Source organism: Choristoneura fumiferana, chromosome 28 (genome assembly GCF_025370935.1).
Source record: "Choristoneura fumiferana chromosome 28, NRCan_CFum_1, whole genome shotgun sequence".
NCBI lineage: Eukaryota > Metazoa > Arthropoda > Insecta > Lepidoptera > Tortricidae > Choristoneura > Choristoneura fumiferana.
Window position 1 is genome coordinate 278,745 of NC_133499.1, and position 22,409 is coordinate 301,153.

The 22,409-nt window shown below is 38.9% G+C and overlaps 1 protein-coding gene across 1 annotated transcript in view; it reads right to left on the reverse strand.

Annotated features, from left to right (window-relative positions):
* The window catches only part of Sos (Son of sevenless guanine nucleotide exchange factor), a gene marked incomplete at its 3' end in the record, with an annotated part of 61,619 nt that extends 39,738 nt beyond the window's left edge, over positions 1-21,881 (reverse strand). Inside the window, exons 1-11 of the mRNA XM_074109064.1 lie at positions 21,507-21,881; positions 18,879-18,998; positions 17,964-18,101; positions 17,268-17,444; positions 15,451-15,648; positions 14,716-14,845; positions 12,360-12,463; positions 10,320-10,487; positions 9,879-9,943; positions 9,581-9,711; positions 1,804-1,902 (exon numbers count right to left, since the gene is read on the reverse strand). Coding sequence (XP_073965165.1) covers positions 1,804-1,902; positions 9,581-9,711; positions 9,879-9,943; positions 10,320-10,487; positions 12,360-12,463; positions 14,716-14,845; positions 15,451-15,648; positions 17,268-17,444; positions 17,964-18,101; positions 18,879-18,998; positions 21,507-21,602 — 1,426 coding nt within the window. The remainder of the gene's footprint in view (positions 1-1,803; positions 1,903-9,580; positions 9,712-9,878; positions 9,944-10,319; positions 10,488-12,359; positions 12,464-14,715; positions 14,846-15,450; positions 15,649-17,267; positions 17,445-17,963; positions 18,102-18,878; positions 18,999-21,506) is intronic.
* Between the last annotated feature and the right edge of the window lie 528 nt (positions 21,882-22,409).

The window sequence follows — 22,409 nt, forward strand, 5'->3', positions numbered from 1 at the left end:
GGCTAAAGGATTTCTTTACTGGAATCGTGTCTTCGAACTATCTTTTAATGGTGTCAACATCCCTATTCATTAGTTGAAATTTTTAATAAGCTTTTGTTTAATTTGAATTGTAAGTTTGTTTATCTACACCGATATAGTAAATCCTCAATTATGCGTTCAAAAACCATATAATGACCAGCATTACGATATTGAATTCTATTATGAACACGGCTGTATCGTAATGAGGTTTTATACATCATTAGCACAAGCACAGGGGAGAGGGGGGCGACCAGGGGGGGGGGCGGAGCAGCAGGTCGTCGCGGGCGCAGCTCGTGGGGCAGACATACCTACCTAGTAAGAGTTAATGCAGGTCATTCTCAATGGTTCGCGGAACACATGATAGAGGATTTAATATATGGATATAGATAAAATATTGTATGCAACTGTACGTGATTAGGCCTTAAAACACTCACTCGTGTTTTAAGGACCCCTATTACGATACAGTTGCATAAAGTACTATTTTCCCTCGCACGATACATCGGAAGTCCGTATGACAGGTCGGCTGGGCTGGGGCCTGTCCTGTCCCACTCTCACCGTCGTGGTCGGGTCGGTCGACGAGTTCCAGTTTCCGCACGTGCAGCTTCTCCTTGAGCTTGAGCTGCTGCACGCCCCCCGCGCCCCCCGCGCCCCCGCCGCTCGTCACGCCCACCTGACACAACACAAGTTACAACAACACTACAATCAATCACTTATTTATTAAGAGAGAATACATTTATTTGCTAAAAGTCGGCAAAGTAAAATAACCTGACCAATAAAATGTTGAAAAACCCCCGAGTTTGTTACTTCAAAGTTCAATATCACAAAAACGGCTGAACCGATTTTAATGAACATCGAGAATAGAAAAACCTGCTTTCAAATAAAAAAACCCGTTTGAGAGCTACGGTGCCACATGACAGACAGTCCAGACACACATAGCAGTCAAACTATAACACCCCTCTTATTGCGTCGGGGGTTACAAATAAGAAACCTTACATAACCTTATACATACACTTACTAAATAGGAAGAAAAGAAACATTGTGCGGAAAGTTTCCAAAATAATTCTAGCATTACAGGTTAGACCTAATGTGTTAGAACATCAAAAACTTAAATTAACTTTAATGACGACGACTTTGACGACCAGATGGCCAAGTGGCTAAGAGACTGACCACGAAGCTTGAGGTCCCGGTTCGATTCCGTGTCGGGGCAGATATTTGTGTAAATACACGAATTTTGTTCTCGGATCTTGATGTTTTAATATGTATTTAAGTATGTATTCATCTATATAAGTATCTTTATCCGTTGTCTAGTATCCATAGTACAAGCTTTGCTTAGTTTGGGACTAGGTCAATTGGTGTCAAAGTGTCCATGATATTTATTTATTATATTTAATTTATGACGAAGTAAGTATACAAAAAATATTTTCCTACAAGTGTTACGACTTCGCACACACAAATCATTAGATCCAGCAGCTGAATTAAACCGGGATTTTAAAAAAAATCCCATGGTATTTCCCGATTTAATGGTGGTTTTTTCAATGACATTAAATTAAACAATCATGTTCAATTACACGCTCTAAGCCCGGTTGTTGTTTTCGAGATTTTATCACTATCCGTGGGAATATGCGAATAAAAAGTACCTATGTGTTTATTTTCAGATGTTCAGCTTATCTACGATATAAAATTTCATCCAATCCGTCAGCCGTTTCAGAGTGAAGGAGAACCCACAAACTTTCACATTATAATATAGTAGGATTATTAGTAAATAAGTAATTTGTTTGTTTCTACTAATATAAGTGATGGGTTTGCAGAGCAGCAGCAGTCCGTCGAGAAGGTACGCCTCCGTTCGGCTATCCGCTGCCGGGGCCGATTTTAGAAGAGTATCCTCTGGTGGACGAAAAAAAAAAGAATTAAGAGTCCGCAGCAAGCTTGATTCTCCATACAAATCGTAGTTACGTCCTTATTTTAAAATAACAAGTAGCATCATCATGATTTTTTGTAAATACAATGAGATAAGGCATATCTAGGCCTGAAATTAGTTTATGACTCTTGAAATGGTATTACAAAGAAAATAGAACGAGTACAAGTTTTGCATTTTAAGAGCCAAAAACCCTGTGCAGTTCGGTTAAATACTACGGCCAAAATATAGTTCAGATTGAAGTCAAAACCTATTTCCGGCATCGACTAAACTATGTAGTTTCATAAGAAAAAGCATTTTTCCGAAATGATTTTGTGGTTTTCAAATGAGAACGAAACTACGAAAATCAGTAAAAAAACTATACATTTTTTATGCGAATCTGCAGCGAATCACTCTAGCGCGGGGGAACGGTACGGGGAGGGCGGTACGCGCCGCCCTTTGTCCTTGGTTTACGCTGGCCCTGCGTGTGCGTGCGTCGCTCGTTAGTAGTGACTCGTCAGCTGTGCGCGAGAGTTACGTAATATTATTTTGGTGAATTCTCTTCGTATCATAAACGCGATCTAACTACTTACGACTTGGACTGATAACGGATTTGATATTTCTTGGTGATACTGGTGGTGTGTGTGCACATACTGTTCGACGACCTTGGCTTTCTTATATGGACTTTGCATTTTTATGTTACAAAAATGGATAAACAGGGTAAGTACCTACCTAGATGCATTTTAGTCAATATTACCAAGTACTTATAAAAAATGGGTCCATATATCGGCTCGCATACTGACAAACGATGATTTGGACAAAAAATAATTATGGTTTTACTAGAAAAGAGAAAAGAGTACCTATGCGAACTATGGCGCTCCCATAAAAAATAATTATTAATGTTCTTGTTTCCAGAAGTGAAAAGATCATCGAAGACAAGATTATGGTTATCGGCTCGTAGGAAAAAAAAGGACCGGCTCGTCATAAAAAAGAAAACATTAATCCTAATAGGTAAGTTATAACTAGGACAGTAGCGTAAGATTTTTCTTCCTTGTCCTCTATTACAAGCTTTTATTTAGTTTCACCTGTCCCGATATTTGTCTGTAATCAAATCTTGCATTCGACCAACTTCTAGCAGTCGGATTGACTTGAAATTTTGCATAATTATGTAAATTGCGTGACAATACAATAATCTGGTAGCTGACATCCTGGTAGTCCGGCCAGAATCGTCTCCGAAGGACGGAACTCTTCAACTGTTACAATGTTATCGACTTGTTTTTGGTATAGGTACAAAATAAATGTAGTTTGGGTAACAATGCTAGTAAAGTCGACAAAAAGTACAGTCAGCAAAAAAGCTTGTATTAAAAATGAATTTTCGTACTCGTACCTTTATTTATTATTTTTGTACGACGTAGGTACACCACACAAACTTGTTATTTCACTTATACAGGTCATAGCACTGTAATAGCACATTGTGTATTAGGGCGGTAAGTAAGGTATTACGAACGAAGTATTACCTCTGGTAGTCTCTGTTATTACTTTGACTAATGGCGACTGACGTCATTTCACCATGTATGTATTTTTCACATGTGCAGTACGCTTGGCACCGGAGAGCATGCCAGTGAGCAGTCTGATAGTGATAACAATACCGATCCTCCACCTCAACCTCTAAATTTAAGCAGGTTAGTGTTTTTATTATTATTTTTACTAGTTTACAATCTTTTATTTAACTTGCAATGTATGTACCTATGTACTCGTATGTATGTATGTGAGGCTCAAATCCTGCGAGTTGAATTTGACTCAGTTTCAGTGGTCGAATTGACTTGAAATTTGGTATACTTATGTGAATTGCGTGACAATACAATAATCTGGTAGCTGACATCCTGGTAGTCCGGCCAGGATCGTCTCCGCAGGACGGAATTCTTCAACGGTTAATGGCATCGACTTGAAATTTCGTATGATGTAGTTTAATAGGTAACAATGCTAGTAAAGTCGACAAAAAGTACAGTCAGCAAAAAAAAAAGCTTGAACAGATTTTTTTTTTTACCAAAAACTTATTTCACAGCTACTTACGTTTTTCACTTGTAGTTTTATTTTCGCTCTTGACTGCAACTGCACTGAGACTAGTACCTACTCGTACCTATATTGACACGGCTATTAAAGATGATTTCAGTTTATTATCTTGATCGATGTACACCGCACTTCTGTTATTTCACTTATACAGGTCATAGCACTATAATATCCCATTGTTCATTAAGGGCGATAAGTAAGGTATTACGAACGAAGTATTACCTCTGGTAGTCTCTGTTATTACTTTGACTAATGGCGACTGACGTCATTTCACTATGTATGTATTTTTTACATGTGCAGTACGCTTGGCACCGGAGAGCATGCCAGTGAGCAGTCTGATAGTGATAACAATACCGATCCTCCGCCTCAATTTCAAAATTTTAGCAGGTTGGTGTTTTTATTATTATTTTTACAAGCTTTTACCTTGCAATAGTTGCAATGTATGTACCTATGAATGTATGTGCAGGTAAAATCTTGCGAGTTGAATTTGACCCACTTCTTCCACATTTGGTACGGAAAAGTAGTTTGGATGAAAATGCAAGTACAGTCAGCAAAAAGCTTGTATTAAAAATGTAGTCGCGCGCACAATATGGCACCGAAAATCGAAACGTATTTTTTGCATAGCGTCACCGGCGTTAGAAGTTTTCTGTAGTAGTGTACGCCTCATAATGCAGTATCAAATATTTTTATTTCACCGTATACTCTGATTTAACCTTGCATGGTATAAATATAACGTAACTTTTTTTTCCTTTCAGAAATTTGAGTCCGAGTACTCCGTCCTCGACACCATCATTACAAATTGAACTTGATCATGATAGCAATGAGGAAGTCGTACGTAAAATGACAGGTCGACGAATTTTCAATGTTCAATATTTATTTGAACAAATGAAGGCTGTGGATCATAGTCCATTTAATTGCAGCTTTAAAGATATGGATTTTGTGAAGGAGTCGAGAATCGGATTCCAGTCAACTTTTCTTTTCAAATGCAAAATGTGTGGCAAAAAAGAAGCATTTAATAATGAAAAACTAGAGTCTAAAATTAATAAAAATGTTGTTCAAGCAGTCGTATGTTCGGGTAGTGGCTTTTCCCAATTAGATGAGCTTTGCGCTCATTTAGATATGCCATGTATAGCGGAGAAAACATTTGGGAAAGAGAATTTGTTGCTTGGGGATGTTTTAAAAGATATCTCTTTGAAGAGCATGTTTGAGGCAGGACTCGAAGAAAAACAAATGGCAATTGAAAAAGGAAACGTAGACGCTGATGGCGTTCCCTACATCACAGTAGTAGCGGACGCATCGTGGGGAAAAAGATCATATCGTACCAGCAATTATAATTCATTATCCGGGGTAGCGTGCATTATTGGGTATGAAACTAAAAAGGTTCTCTTTTTAGGAATACGGAATTCTTATTGCTCTGTATGCGCTGTTGCAAGTAATAAAAAGATTGAGGTCAAGAAACATAAATGTTTTAAAAACTGGTCTGGTAGCTCCACAGCAATGGAAGCCGACGGTGTAGTAGAAGGTTTTAAATGCAGCATAAATATGCATGGCTTGAAATACACCAAACTTATTGGTGATGGCGATAGCAGTGTCATGAGTGCTTTAAACGAAGCATTGCCATATGGCCACTCCACTGCTATACACAAAATAGAATGCAGTAATCATTTATTACGAAATTATTGCACTAAATTGAGAAATTTGACAAAAAAAACTGAAAATAAACAAGGACCTGTCCCTATTATCATGAGGAAATGCCTAAATGATAACATATTGCGACTACGAAAGGCAATTAAAGGAGCAATAGACTTTTCTTCGAAAATGGAAGGGAAAACTTTTACTGAGAAAGTAAATGAATTAAAAAAAGACCTACGAAACGGGCCTTGCCACGTTTTTGGTGAGCATGCCAACTGCAAAACATATTTTTGTAATGGCCCGAAACCAGGCGAAGAAAACTTCATAGGCCAAATGAAAGATTGTGGCTTGTGGTATGACATATACACCGCTATAAGTCCTATTTTAAACAATGCCGAAAGTCTCCTTATGGGGCAAACAAACAATATTGTTGAGCAGTTTAATGCACTAATCGCAAAATTTATAGGAGGCAAACGAATAAATTACTCCCTTCGTGGATCTTATGAGTCCCGTTGCTACGCAGCTGCTACAAAAAGAAACACCGGGAGTCTTGTAGCAACCATGAGTAAAGTATTAACAAAAAATGAAGAACTGGGGACTTACACGCAGAAGTATGAGAAGAGGCAGGCAGAAAAGGCGAAAAGAAAATCAAGCCAAGACAAAAAATCAAAACGAAGAAAACGTATCGCAGGACCCGATGAACATTACGGTGATATCGAAAAAGAACCAGATATGGAAGTTGAGCACTACGAAAAAAGAAAACAAGCACTCTTAGCAGACTTTTCAAAAAGTAAAATAGAACTTGAAAATATCCAAAAAGATACCGTTGGGCAGGCAACGAACCCTGAATGGATCAAACAACGAAAAATACGCCTTACTGCGTCAGTGTTTGGTCAAATATGTAAGAGAAGAGCTGCCACGTCGTGTAAAAATATTATAAAAACACTCTTATATAGCAATTTTAAAGGTAGCGATGCTACTAGATACGGCAATGAGAATGAGCCCATCGCTTTAAAAGAGACTGAAGCTGCACTAGGAGTGCAAGTATCACCTTGTGGGTTATACATCCTCGAGGAACACCAGTATTTAGGCGCGAGTCCCGACGGAGTCATAGACGAAGAAACAATTGTGGAGATCAAATGCCCAGCTTCGGCGGCAAATATGACGCCAACAGAAGCTATTTTAAAGAAAAAAATTACTTTCTGTGTGTTGGACGAAAGTGATCCTCAGAAAATAAAACTGAAGCAAAATCACAACTACTTTTATCAAGTACAAGGTCAGTTAAATATTACAAAAAAAAGATACTGTATCTTCGTGGTGTGGACTCCAAAAGGCATATTATTCGAAAAAATCGAAAAGGATACAGGATTCTGGGAGAGCATATTAAATAAATTGAGAAAATTTTACATGGAATGCATACTACCTGAAATTATAGATCCGCGTCTACCTAGAAAGTTACCGATACGAGAGAGTTCTTAAAAATAAGCGAATTTTCATACTTGTATGTATTAAAAAATAAAACACAATATTGTATGACTTTTTTATTTTATTCAATACACCCAATCTTCAATGTGTCCAATCAAGTTGATGTTGTAGTCTATAGATATTATACTTTTCACTTCTCATGCTCGTAAAGTTCGTTTTTATGCTGAGATTAAGCGACATAAAATGACTTTTTATGCTCTAGTGCATAAAATAAAATCTTTGTCTAAGACCAAGCTAATCAGGTGTCAACCAGCCACAAACAGAAAGTTTTTAACTTTTTTATTTATTTATATAAAACTAAAAATTAACCAAATCAATCAAAATAAATCAATAAAATAAAAAAATAGAATTATGTATATAGTAATTCATGAAAAATAAAAGAAACATAGTAAGTGAACCATTGTTTCCACTGTTGCTATTTCCTCGAATTAATCGAAGTAAAAAGCAGTGTAAAACTCGAGCATTAAACCCATTTTTCCCTCGACGTGTCTATCCACCCTCGCCGTACCGGAACGAACGTCTTAAAATCGTAAACGTCGTAAAATGGCTCGTTTTATGCTCTTGTTGTACAATCGACTATTTCACTTCTCATGCTCGTAAAGTGCGTGTTCATGCTGCATCTAGGCAACATACAATAACTTTTTATGCTCTAGTGCATAAAGTAGAATCTTCGTCTAAGGTCAAGGCAATCAAGGTGTGAAACCACAAACAAAAGAGTTTCTACATATTTTTTTATTTTTTTACACCTAAAAATCAATCAAATCGATGAAAATAAATCAATAAAACTAATATAGTAAAGCATGAAAAATAAAAGGTACAAAATAAGTGAACATTTATTTTTACTATTGCTATTTCATTTCTTCGCAAGCGAAGTGAAAAGCAGAGTGTAAAACTCTAGCATTGAGCCCATTTTCCCCTCGACGTTTCTATCCACCCTCGCCGTGGCTCGGGTGGCTATATGAACGTCTCGGGTAAAATTGCTCGTTTTATGCTTTTGTTGTACAATATACTATTTCATCACACTTGCTCGTAAACAGTGTCGTAAGCTGCAGGCTAACTTGGTTGCAGTCCTTAATAAAACCTAAGGGCCTTTTTTTGGCGTTATGAGTTGTTGCGCGTACTAATACTGCTGCGCGCGCAGGTTCTGCACGACTAGCAGGAGGACCTCGTGCACGCATGTCAGGCACATGCTGCGGGAGGCGGAGGGCGGCTGGTAGCTGGCGCTGCCAAGAACTGCACCAGCGGTATCGGCAATTTTTGTAACAATAATATTTTTCTTTTACACATATACAATTTTACTCGCAAATGTGATGAAAACATTGTAAGTCGCACGGGCGGTACTATAATTATGAACATCGACCTAGTCCTCAGTCTTTGACTTTGAGCTTCTAATACTCTCGTTCGTAATTTCTTATTAACCGCCCTTAAGACATAATGTACTATTACGCCACACCTGGCCATAATGTGAGTTTTACCGCCCGCTATGCGTATGGTAAAACCCACTTTCTGGCAAGGTGAAGACGTAAAATTGTGTACTCACCATGGGCAGTAAAAAAGTTTTACAGCGTAATGTGTAGTGTAATGTACATTTACGTTTTTGGAACGCCAAATAATATCCTAGCCGGTAGCTGCCCTCCCGCGCTGTATATATTATAATCTTGGTCTGGAGATGTTCTACTGTTATATTCTACTTAGATACTGCAATAATTTCACCATTGTATGAAGATATTTTACTGCAATATTGTTACTGTGACATGTCTCTAGCTCCGCCTTCCCGCTAGCGCGCTCTTGCTTTCTTTCTAGCGCCCTGTCTTACTCTAGGTGAAACAACAACATTTTAAAGCGTTAGCGCGTGATCTCAACGCGGAGTTGAGCGCTACTTGCTGCGGACTCTTAAAAAACTATGAAATAGCCGAAAATACAAAAATTCGGCTAATTTATTTTTCATCGTCACTCTGTATAAACTCTGTGCAGCAGTGTCTTATGTCCCTATTATTACTGTGCTAACAACCCATTAAAAATAGTTTTTTTTCGGCGAATATTATTCAGCCGAGTTTTTTTCGTTCTCATTCAGTATGATTTTCGTTATCACGCCGTATAATCTCATTGCAGCACTGACTTACGTTATTAACTAACACCCAGATAAAGTTAACTTTGTTTTCGGCGATTATTTTTTGGTCAAGTTAGTTGTTTTAAACAAAATAACTGTTTCGGCGATTAATATTAGACTAACTTTTTTCGTTCTCACCCGTTTAATCTCATTACAGCACTCTAACATCCTTATTATAACGTTACTAACACCCAGATAAAGTTAACTTTTTTTCGGCGATTATTATTTGACTAACTTTTATCATTCTCACCCTGTATAATTTCATTACAGCAGTCTTATATCCTTATCTTAACATTACAAACGCCCAAGAAGTTTTTTTTTCGGCGATAATTTTTTCGGCGATTACTTTTCGGCCACGTTTTTCCACTCACCCCTAATGAACTCGTTGCAGCACTGGCCGGTGTCGCGGTTGTCCCAGTTGTCGACAAGCCGCGCCAGCTCGTTGCACTTCTCAATGGCGAGCTGCCGCCGCGCGCGCGCCGCCATCCGGAGGGCTAGGTCGCTGTGAACAAGTTTTTGCCTCATTTTTTAAATTAACTTTTCTTGCCGACCCAACTACTGGAAATGAGTAACATTGCTAAATTTAACGTAAATTTAAATAAACCAGTATTTTTGACATTATTTAGGCTTGCGAAAAATATCCAGGTGAACTTTTCAAAACATACTTACATTTTTGGTCCATTTCCTAGCGCTTTCATCAATAATTTCTTTATGGGATGAAGGTTGCATTCCACCTAGAAGAATAAAAATATTTAATATCTATGCACCTGTATCTATCTATCTATCTATATATCACCTGCACCATTAGGCTTTAAATCTAAGCGGCTGTAGGCCCTTACTAAATAGCTTTGATCACTGCTGGTCAGCTTCTGGCATTGTAGCATGTTTTGCACCTAATAATATGATTATTTTCATTGTTTTTTTTCTCATTAGCATTGTATATTGTCGGGTTCTACTTGCAGTAACGCATGAAGCATGTAAGAATGAAGCTATAGTACAAAAATATTACTTTTAATAACTAGCCGAATATCTCGTCCATATTTCTAGCACGTCCAAAAAAAATAGCCGAATTTTTTTTCGGCCAATTTTTTTTTCGTCCATTTTTGTCACCTGCTTAAAGCTCTCCCTGTCGTCGGTAGCGGGCGCCACCTGCAGCAGCGCCAGCACGTAGCTGTGGTAGAGGAACACGTGCGCTACCGGCGCTAGTAGCAGCTTCGGGAGGTAGTATTTGACCGCCAGACGGAACCCGTGGCCGGCTGTGTCGAGACGCTCGGAGAACTGTCCGGACAGATAAGATAAAGTTTATTGTAAAAAGGGTACATACCAGATGGTATAATATATTTATACAGTGCGCCGAATTCGGCTTGGATAAGCATGCAAACAAAAAAACCGGCCAAAAGCGTGTCGGACACGCCCAAAATAGGGTTCCGTAGACATTATGAAAAAATTAAGTAATATTTTTCTAAGTATTTCGTATTTTATACGGAATCTTCCAAGTTTAGGTATATTTTATACCTCAGGCTGCTATTTACCCTTAAACTACCAATAATTCTCAAGCAAACTTAACCGTTATAGTTTTCCTTGAAAGTTTGATATACTTACTACCATCCTGAATTTTTCAAATTTTTCCACTTACTGGCTTACATTCTAGAGAGGGGGGGGGGACGCTCGATTTTAATGAAAATTTGCACTTTATAAAGTTGAATATTTCGCAAACAAATCACTGAATCGAAAAATCGTCTTAGCAAACCCCTAATGGTTTTAGGCCTATCCAACGATACCCCACACTACAGGGTTGGATGAGAAAAAAAAATAACCTCCACTTTACGTCTATAGGAGGTACAATATATTTTTTTTAATTTTTTGTTGTACCATTTTGTCGGCATAGTTTACACATATTATTATTATTATTTTGTTATTTTCAAAAGAAAATCTCGACTTAGTCGGTTTTTTTTTTGGTTCATGATACGGGCACATGCCAAGTATCATGTAACCATTGTGTTTAAGTTATTTGTGTGATGTTTGTGTCAGTGTGGTGTATGTTCTATCGGTTTGTTATTTGTGTTTGACTTTCTTGATCGTTATAAACTGGTAAAGAAGTTGGATTTAAGAATCGGCGTACTATAGAGCATGTGTCTAGGACTATTGACTTTTGTAGGGGTATATATGTGTTGTCGTGAAGGTCTAAACATTTTAAGTGCTGTTTTAAGGGTTTTTGGGATGATACCTGTCGAGGAAATAATGATGGGGATGATCTTGACGACTTCCTGGTGCCACATCTGTTTAATTTCGTCTGCTAACGGTATGTATTTTTGCATTTTTTCAGTGTGTTTCTGTTTCAAGTTGTGTGTGTTAGGAACTGCAATGTCTATGAGGTAAGTAGTTTTAGTAGGCTTATGAATAAGTGTAATGTCGGGTCTATTGCTGAGAACAGTGCGGTCTGTTATTATGTCTCGGTCCCAGTAAAGTTTGGTTGTGTTATTTTCGAGTACGTTCTTAGGCTTATATTGGTAGTAGGGTGTGTAGATTTCCAGGAGTTTGTGTTTCAGTGCAAGCTGTTGGTGTATGTGTTTCGCGACGTTATTATTATTATTATTATTGTTAGCCTATTCTGTCCCACTGCTGAGCAAAGGCCTCATATATTACACATATATATATATTCGTGCAAAATTACAGCTTTCTAGCATTGATAGTCCAGAGCACAGAGCCGCGGACGGACGGACAGACAGACTGACAGTCAGGCCGACAGACATGGCGAAACTATAAGGGTTCCGTTTTTGCCATTTTGGCTCCGGAACCCTAACCAGTCAAGTGAGAGTCGGACTCGCGCACGAAGCGCGCACTGAAATCAGTAAAAAAATATTCTCCAATTTTTCGACGAAAATATTTCTCCTAAATGGTTCATTTCCCACTTGTTACATATGGACGAACGTTTTTTTAAGCTGCTAGTGTACTTTAGGATTGTTATAATTGTAAAACTAATCTAACTTAACCTAAGTTTCTATAGGATATTCCTGAAATAAATCCGGAATAGTTTACAGCTTCAGAAAAAAAATAGTTCCTCCCTATGAAACAGTTGGCAAAAATATTTTCGCCGAAAATCGAGTATCACAAAAAAAAGTTGGCCGAATTTTTTCGTCCATCACTCACCGCCGGCTCGGAGACGATGTTCTGCAGCGCGTCCCTGGACTCCTTGGTCGTCACTATGTTCGCGTAGCGGACGTACGCGCGGAACTCCTCCACCTCCGCCAACTCTGTGGGAAACAAATTAAAAACTTAATCAAAAATAAACATTCTTAACACAACCTTTTTTTGCTGACTGTACTTTTTGTTGACTTAGTTGTATTGTCACCCAAACTACATTCAAGTCGATTGCATGTTTAATGATTATATCATGGACAGGGATATTTGGAAATAATTCCGATCCGCATTAGCGATCCCTTCAAATAGCGAACCTACTGTGTTAAAAAATAAAGTTGTGTTAAATACTTGTGATGTATACATATCATTTAATAATATTGTAAATCTGTTTTAAAAAAATATATATATATATATATACCTCGTTGAGTTTCTTGCCGGATTCTTCTCAGCAGAGGTTTTCCGAACCGGTGGTAGATTTTTTTTGACATTCATAAGTGCTTGTTATAGCCTAAATTGAATAAAGATATTTTGACTTTGACTTTGACTTTGATGCCATTAACCGTTGAGAGAGAGAAAGAGAGTGAGAGAGTGAGAGAAACCAAAAAGTCTTTTCTGGGAAATTGCATACGTTTTTATAATAAAATTCCAAAAAATATTATAAATGAAACGGATACAAAATTCAGATCTATTGTCAAGAAAGACATTAATATCAAAGGCGAATTCCGATCCGCATTAGCGATCCTTCACGCTATTTGAACCTACTGTGTTAAAAAATAAAGTTGTGTTATATACTTGTGATGTATACATATCATTTAATAATATTGTAAATCTGTTTTAAAAAATATATATATACCTCGTTGAGTTTCTTGCCGGATTCTTCTCAGCAGAGGTTTTTCCGAACCGGTGGTAGATTTTTTTTGACATTCATAAGTGCTTGTTATAGCCTAAATTGAATAAAGATATTTTGACTTTGACTTTGACTTTGAGTTCCGTTCTGCGGAGACGATCCTGGCCGGACTACCAGGATGTCACTACCAGATTATTGTATTGTCACGCGATTTACATAAGTATATCAAATTTGAAGTCAATCCAATTACTGGAAGTTGGTCGAATTTAACTTGCAAGGTTTGATTACAGACAGACAGACAACGGGACAGGTAAAACAAAATAGAAGCTTGTAAGAATCCTCTTGCCCACTCGTTGAGCACGCGACGTCCACTCGTTGACACCTTTCAACGAGTGGACGCCGAAAGTCGACACAGTGCTGGTCGGGTGCCGGGTGACTATGTGACCTTAAATTGCTCTTAAGTGTCTCCGCCTGCATTTTAATTAACTGTAGAGAAACCGCGATGGCATGGTAGTTTGACCTATCGCCTCTCGAGCGGAGGGTCGTGGGTTCAAATTCGAACACGCACCTCTCAGTTACAGTGAAACCGACAGAAACCCGCAAGTAATTCAACAGTGTGTGTGAAATTCCTGATTCGCACCGGACCAGTGGCGTAGCTACCAAGGGGCTAGGCGGGGCAGTGCCCCGGGGCCCTCAAGCTCAGGGGGAACTCGAAATTCTGCTTTATAGCTGATGATAAAGTTGCTTAGCATTTTTACAGTAGGTATTTGTATATATAATGATTTTACTTCAAAAAACCTTACCAGTTTTGATAGCAGTGGGCCCCATTTTTTTATTTGCCCCAGGGCCCTAGGTTACCTAGCTACGCCACTGCCGGACCCGCATGGGAACTACGCTGTAAGCCTTCTCATATGCCGCGATGTGTGTGGGGTGTGGCGCGTGGCGCTTTGGGCTTATAACTTCTAAATTGTATTTTACATTTTTATCAATATTCCCAGATCTCAAAACTTCTTGGTCACAAAATACCTAAATTGCGGAATGCTTAATTTTGTTTTCTTATAACACCGGAATCTTAATATGGCTGAATTTCAAAATACCTTCTAAACTTCAAAATCACTTTCATGGCAAAACAACAACCAAAAGTTAAAATACCTAAATTTGTATGTTGAACAGGAACTATACTAAAAGTCAAAACACCACCCGTGAAAAATAATTACGCATTTTGCCTTTTGGGTGTTTTTGGTTTGAGTTGTTTTAATATTTTGTAATTTCTGTCATTGGGTATTTGACTGAATTGTGCATTTCAATCTTTAGGTATTTAGAGAACATGACATTTTAAGTCAAAGTCATAATGAATTTCGTTCATATTAATACAAGAGACAATTTCACATTTTAGGTATTATGAGCCCATGGTAATTTGAAAATTAGGGGTATTAGTGAATAAGGTATTATGAAATTTAATGGTTTTGAGCCCAAAGCCGCGTGGCGTGCGGCGTGTGTCGTGTGGCAGACACTTGCCTTCGAAGCAGGAGCCGATGTAGGGCGTGGGCGAGTCCTGCGACATCTCGATGGCGTCCTCCAGATTGCCCAACAGCGTCACAGTCAGCTCGTATATGTCCACTATGTTGCCGAAGATCAGCGATATCGTCTGCAACAACGGCTCAATATTACGCGCGTTCGACTCTTGGCTCAGAGTCACGCAACGAGCTATGGAGAGAGCTATGCTTGGAGTTTCTTTGCGCGATAGAATACGGAATATATATATATTGCAGGTGGTAGGACCTTGTGCAAGGTCCGCCCGGATTGCTACCACCATCTTGCTCGCTAATCCTGCCGTGAAGCAGCAGTGCTTGCACTGTTGTGTTTCGGCGTGGACAGTAAGACAGCCGGTGAAATTACTGGCACTTGAGGTATCCCATCTTAGGCCTCTAGGTTGGGAACGCATCTGCAATACCCATGGTGTAGCAGATGTTTATGGACGGTGGTGATCTCTTACCATCAGGAGACCCACTTGCTCGTTTGCCATCCAGTCGAATAAAAATAAAAAAATATGGAAATTCGTCGAAGAACTAAAGTCATCGACATAGCTGTAAATATATGCAAGTTGAAGTGGCGATGGGCGGGCTACATCGCTCGCAGAACAGCTCGTCTTGAAGCGCGCTTGGGATGAGACCAGTGAGGAGTTCCTTAACAAGTTTCGCGTAGAACTGGTTACAAAGGGACACCAGAAATATGTAGAAAATAGACCCTCACCCTGGTATCTTGGTCCAAGATCTTCTCCAGCTCATCTTTGAACACGCGTATGATGAGATGCAAGTCACGGAGGAAATGCTTCTCATCTGTGAGGAGTTCCCGGACAAGCTCCGCGTAGGACAGGCTGCCGCGCCGGCCGCGGGCCTCTGAACTGCGGAGCGACACCAGGGACTCCTGGTAGAACATGTCTAGGAGCACCTGCGGGAAACGAGTGTGTTAGTGTGGTCTATGGGTTCCGCTACACGTTTAATAATACTTAAGCAAATTCCAATTTGCACAAGCAAGCATGTGCGTTAAAGGTCACAGCGCATTAGAGCCACCCGGGACCCGACCAGCACCGCTTCGACTTTCGGCATCCACTCGTTGTCGACAGGTGGTCCACGGGTGGACGCCGCGTTGGGTGACACTCTTTCCCGGTCCGGATAATACCGACATGGAAATACTGACCCTGTTTTTCGTGTACACGCCCATAGAAGCTCCTGTCAGTTTCTATGGGCATGTACACAAAAAACATGGCCGGTATTTCCATGTCGGTGTTATCCGGGCCGGGTAAGAGTGTCACCCGCTGCGTTGACAACTAATGGTGGTGGCGAGCAGCGGGCTGTCACCGAGTGGTCCACTCGCCGACCGAGCGAGGCGATCCAGTGACGCTACGGAGTTGATGTAGTGAGCGCATACCGTAAACTACTTCAACTTTGCCCTCTGGCCCCAACATTGCCTGATTTGATTTAGAGTCGATAATTTAGCAATCTTATAGGTTTTAAACTTTTATCTACACGGGAATTATTATTACTGGGGGATAAAAGTTTAAAAACCTAAAGGGTGCTGAGTTATCGACTCTAAATCGAATCAGGCAATGTTAGGGCCTGAGGGCAAAGTTGAAGCCGTTTACGGTACCCATACAAAACCATATGAAGAATACTAACCGCTCGAGGCGAGGCGGCGCTGTTCGGGTGCAGGGTGGCTGTAATGAGCACGGTAAAATGGTATACCGCATAAATGGCTTTTGGACGACATACAGTTTATGCACCAATTTTGGCACATGCCGTTTGCGCACGCAAGTAGCTACGTGTAGCCGGGCCTTATGAGACGATCAGACAAGCCTTTGGGTCCACAGTGTTCACTGTATCAAAACGTCCACAGGATCCAGCTTTAGGCTGCAGTTCCCACCAGAGATGTGCGAGAATGTGTTTTTCAAGAACCAATAGAAACGCTCCATTTACCTATGCTCGCACAACAGAGCTCTAGTGGAAACAGCTGAGTGGAGCGAGCACATTCTTCACACATCTTTGGTGAAAACGCAGCCTAAGAGTATGTTTAGATCATTTTGAACACCACCACTGCTCATTTACTTCTACTGCTAACCGTTCTCTATGCCATAGACCAGGGTTTCTCAAACTTATGGCTCCACGTACCCCTGTTAAAGTTTCTAGACAACAGAGAACCCCTACCATCCCCCCCGATTAGATACTAGTACCGTAGATAGTAATAAAATTGGCTGTTGGAGAAACTAAGTTTATTTTTATTTCAATCATCATCATATTATAATGTATATTATTTATTTAAATAAAAGGTAACAAATATAGGTAAGAATCATCTTGCCAACGAAAATACAAACTGAAACAAACAACAACAAATAAGCAACAAGTTATGAGTTGAAATAAAAAACACAAAAAGACTCCAAAAACCAATCTTAATCATCTTGCCAGTCTTGCAGCCACCATCACGTAAGCCTTGTCGCGAAACCCCTACCGTCGAATAGCGTACTCCACTTTGAGAAACCCTGCCATAGACTAACAGAACCCCAGCTGGCTTACCTTGTCGGCGCACATAGCGGTCTTAATATCGTTACAGGTAATAGTCTCATAGCCGCTCTTCTGCGATATCTTCTTGACGAAGTTCCCCGCCAGCTTGAACAGATCCGCGCTCACGTACTCCAAAATGGCCGTCATGAACACGGACACGGATGTGTCTATCTTGTACATGAGGACCTCCTGGAAAGCGGACCGAAGTTGTCAATGGTATAATGGCTCCATGAACTAGCACCAATATCTGACACAAGAAAGGGTGCATAAATATTTGATATGACTCTATTTCTAGGGCCGCGGTAGGACGTGTCAGATATTTTTGCACAATATTAATGCAGACTGTACCTTGCTAATGTTTTTAATCGACTTTAAACGAAGGTTCGGTTGAATTTCGGTGCGATTCATATGGGCATGACATGACAAATGCGTTTGATTTTATTAATCATGATATTTTAATAAACAAATTATACAATTATGGGGTAATGTAAGCGATCTAATCAAGCCTTATCTAATTGAACAGAAAAAAAAAATTCAAATAGGCAGTTTGAAACTGAATGCACTTATTCATCAGACTTTCCAACTAATTCATGCGGTGTACTACAAGGTAGTGTGTTAGGTCCCCTTTTATTCTTAGTGTACAGTATGCTGTTTTTTGCCACCATCGTTTCGTTTTGGTGTTCGTCTTAGTCATAATGATCACCATACCTTCTGCAGCATGTGGTGCAGCCTGTCGTGCGGCAGCAGCAGCCGGCGGCGGCGCGCGGCGGCGGCCTCGCGCGCGTCGTGGAGCGCCCACTTGTCGATCGGCGTCGGGAACGTGCGCGCCACGCGCTCCTCCACGTCCTGGGGGCAGGTACAAACACCACTGACCACTGACCACTGACATACTGCTATCCTCCATGTTTCACAGTCACACGTCGCATACGGTAACAGACAGAAATTAATGTAGTTTTTGGGTTATGAGGGGGCTCAAAAGTGACTCCAAATGGTTTGGGTAAAATTAGACACGGTGCTGCTCGCCAGTTCTGTTAGCTTGAACTTGGCTTAACACGCTACCGCGTGTCTAGATGCAAGTGTGAATGTTAGTATTTTTCATAGCATTTATAAGCCCCATTATAGGTAACAAAAACAATTGACAAGATTTCATATTTCTAAGACTATAATTTGATTCATTCTCTGTATTCTGTTTGGAAAGAGAAAGATGCTGATATTTTAAAAATTTCGCTACGATTATTAATTAATTTATTATAATTTTTTTAAGATGTCCTTATTCTAAAAGGGCATAACTCCAAAACTACCACACAATAGATCCATTACTTTTGTCTAGTCTCTATTAAAAAAAAAGATCACGTAAATCTGACGTAGACATTGTCAAAATTATGACGGCACTTTTTCTGGTGAAAAAGGCAAAAGAAACATATCTATTCTGTGGTAGTGTTGGCAAAATCAGATAAATTTTTTGATTTTTTTGAATATGGAGAAATAATTTATAATAAATATTTTCCCATGTTCAGGAGGCAAAACTCTTTCGATTCCTGTAGTAATATACAGGTGATAAAAAAATGAAATCTTGTCAATTTGGACCCATATTAAGGCAAAGGCATATTTCATCAGATTTACCTGGACGCAGAGCGGCGAAGGGTTCGCACAGAGCATCGCCAAGAGCCGGAGGCAGAGGGACTCCACGTACTCCAGGGCGCTCTCCTCCGCGCTCAGGGACGGGTGGACCTGCTCCAGCACCTGGAACGAAGACAGTTGGCTGTTTAATTTACGAAGAGGAACCTACAGTACCAATATCTGACACAACTAGGACCAGTTGGATGTGTCAGATATTTTTCCACGCTTTTCGGTAGCTATAAATAATAGTAATGATCATTTATTTCAAACATAATCAGTTCATATTGTGTAAGTAACAATGAATGCTTGTGGCTGTACCTATTATTTGTTTTTATCGGTGATAGCTCAGACGACCGGATGGCTAAGTGGTTCGAGAACCTGACTACGAAGCTTGAGGTACCGGGTTCGATTCCCGGCCGGGGCAGATATTTGTATGAATAATACGAATGTTTGTTCTTTGGGTCTTGGATGTTTAAAATGTAATTGAAAAAAAAAAAAAAATAATTTATTGCATAAAAAACTTATAAACAAGAGTCTACGGCTCTGGATCCTGTGCTAGGATTCCCTGTGTTACAGAGTCCAGGTAGGAAATAAGACCGATTAATTTATGTGTTACATAACTACTACTAATTACTTACTGCTACTGCTTATATACTGCTTATTTAAGTATGTATTTATCTATATAAGTATGTTTATCTGTTGCCTAGTATCCATAGTACAAGCTTTGCTTAGTTTGGGACTAGGTCAATTGGTGTCAAGTGTCCCATGATATATATTTTTTTTTATATATTTTATGTTTGTCGATGTGAGTGCCAAGCTGAAGTGCTAGACAGGCCACATCAACCTCACGGGTCAAATGTGGTGAGCAAAACTAGGCACGGATTGAATACTGAGGATTATTATAAGCATGTTGATTATAAATGATATTATTGAAGTCCTTCCAACGATCAACCCTGGATCATACGCAAAATAGGCGGATATTGGAATTTTCCAAAACCAGAAAACCAGGTTGACTGACAGAGATCCCTTCAGGGATAAGTCCAGCTTTGTTATATACACGCGTGCAAAGCCAAGGATTACGTCTAGTAAGCTATAAAACTCATTTTCCAGTCATCCATACCTACATGTTTGTTGTAGTAACATTAGATGACTAAATACAAAGTGTAATATTACACAATATTTAGCAATTTCACTAAGAAATACATTTTTGTTACAAAAAGTGCTTTACCAATTAAATGACAGTTTTTACTTCAGAAATAAACAATAAGGCTGATTGTGAGTGGAAATAAGCTAACCTCGGGGTGGTAAACCAATTTCTTGGTTGACTATACAATGGGAACAAAAAGTTGTAAAAAAAAAGAAAAAAAAATCTTTTTTCTTTTTTCTTCAACTTTTTTTTGTCAATAACCTTTTTAATGATTCACACACACTCCACAATGAATTACTATAGATATAACTCGTACTTATTTGCGGCTTTGTATGCATACACCTTTAGGGTGGTTTTACAGTGACTAACACCAGCGTGGTCAGTAAACAATCAAGCTTACCAAACGCTAAACTATGTAACTATCCAAGCAACGCAAAAGAGACGCTGGCGTAAGCAACACTGTAAAACCAACCTAAGAACAGAAATTCTATGTTTCTGCTAATTTCCCATTAGAATTCCAAAAAAATACATTTTGGGTTTCATTAATAAGTTAAAGAGTAATACTAAAACCAGCGCTGCAGCTTGCTGTGGGAACACGCTGCGTATGGCCCTTTTTTCTTTCGGCATAATGTTTCTTTTCTTTCTTTTCATTTAGTATATAAGAGTATGTACAGATGTCTTATTTTTAATTGTAATATTTTTTTGCTGTGCCGAATTTTGGCAAATAAATTTATTCTTTCTTTCTTTCATTAACATTGCATATAGTTTTATACCCGTGTCAAACTTCACAAGTATTAGAACACTTGAGGTCTCCCATCTTAGGCCTCTAGGTTGGCAACGCATCTGCAATACTCCTGGTGTTGCAGATGTTTATGGGCGGTGGCGATCTCTTACCATCAGGAGACCCACTTGCTCGTTTGCCATCCAGACAAATAAAAAAAAAATAAAAAAACACCTTTGGATGAATGTTATATGTGAATTATACAACTATACCCTGCAATCATAAGGTGCTTCCCAGATTAGCTGATTTAGCTACAAAATATACCTAAAGGAATGTATATGAACACCACAAAACTTTGCTAGAATCTTATCCAAACAAAACGCTGATACCCTTGTTAGTTATTTTGTACTTAAATTAGATTTTAACCAAAAATTTTAATTTGTCATACAATGGAGAATGTAACAATATTAGTATGTATTAAGACAAAATGTATTTTTTTATTAGCAACGGATACGTAAGAGTAGTGTTATGTTTGTTTATAGGCCTGTATAGTGAGCAATCTCCAAGTTTTTAGAAGGACCTTCAAAAATATAAAATCGAAATTAAACATCTGGTATACGAATAAAAGGGTAAAAGTAAGAACAAACTATTAGAGAACACGGCTAACGCATTAATAAACGTGTTTTGATACAATCAAGAGAGATATTCAAGAGTTTTAATAGTAAATTTGCAATATTTTCAACCAATGTTTTTGTACACAAACCTTGCGTAGCGAGTTGACGAAGAGTCCCCGCCATTTCTTGGCGTTCTCCGGGTCTTCGAAGTCGTAACCGCGGCTCTCCTCCACCGTCGGTAACATCTCGCCCTCGGGATCCCAGATAAATTCATGTAAACTTGATTTTTTATACACAACATAAAACACAACACATTTTATTCGCTTCTTTCCACAAATTTACAACTTAATTAAACCACACTACCACACGCGCCGGTCTGTTTCGTTTTGAGCCCCAAAAGATTTACTAGGAAGAGTGGTAGTTGAAAACATATGATTAGAAGAATTATTTAGAAAAGATTAAAATATTTCATTTGATCGGCAAAACGACGCCATTTTCAATCTATTTACTTTAAGCATGTTCTCATTGATCAAAACAAGCTTTGCAGTTTTGTTCCGAATCACACTAACAAACTTTCACACGCCACAGCATATTCATATACCGTAGACAACAACGATCTTTTCCGAAAGATTCTGACAATCGCTTGGACAGCAAAATACGAGGAGCTTGTTCTCATTGCGGTGGCTTTCGATATAATTATTGAAATTGACAGACGAAAGAACATGGACGTAAGAGAACCAAAGAACTTTGCGCAAGTTCGATAAGTGAAAATCAATAATTTTTGTGCATTATTTTATTTTACTATTCCATTTATTGAATCTTTTGATTGCTACTGTCTAGGAGCTTTCGTATGAATAGACGAAGTGCAAGCTAGATACAGTAAAATAATAATTAAAAATGTGAAATGCAGTATAATATATTTTAAATAATTTGAAACATGTTGCGGTGGAGGCTATAAAAGTAACATAGAAGCTTATAGAAGTTTCATAATATATTACAACCTACAATAACTGTGATACGTTTTTATATTTTATATAATATTCTATTTTATA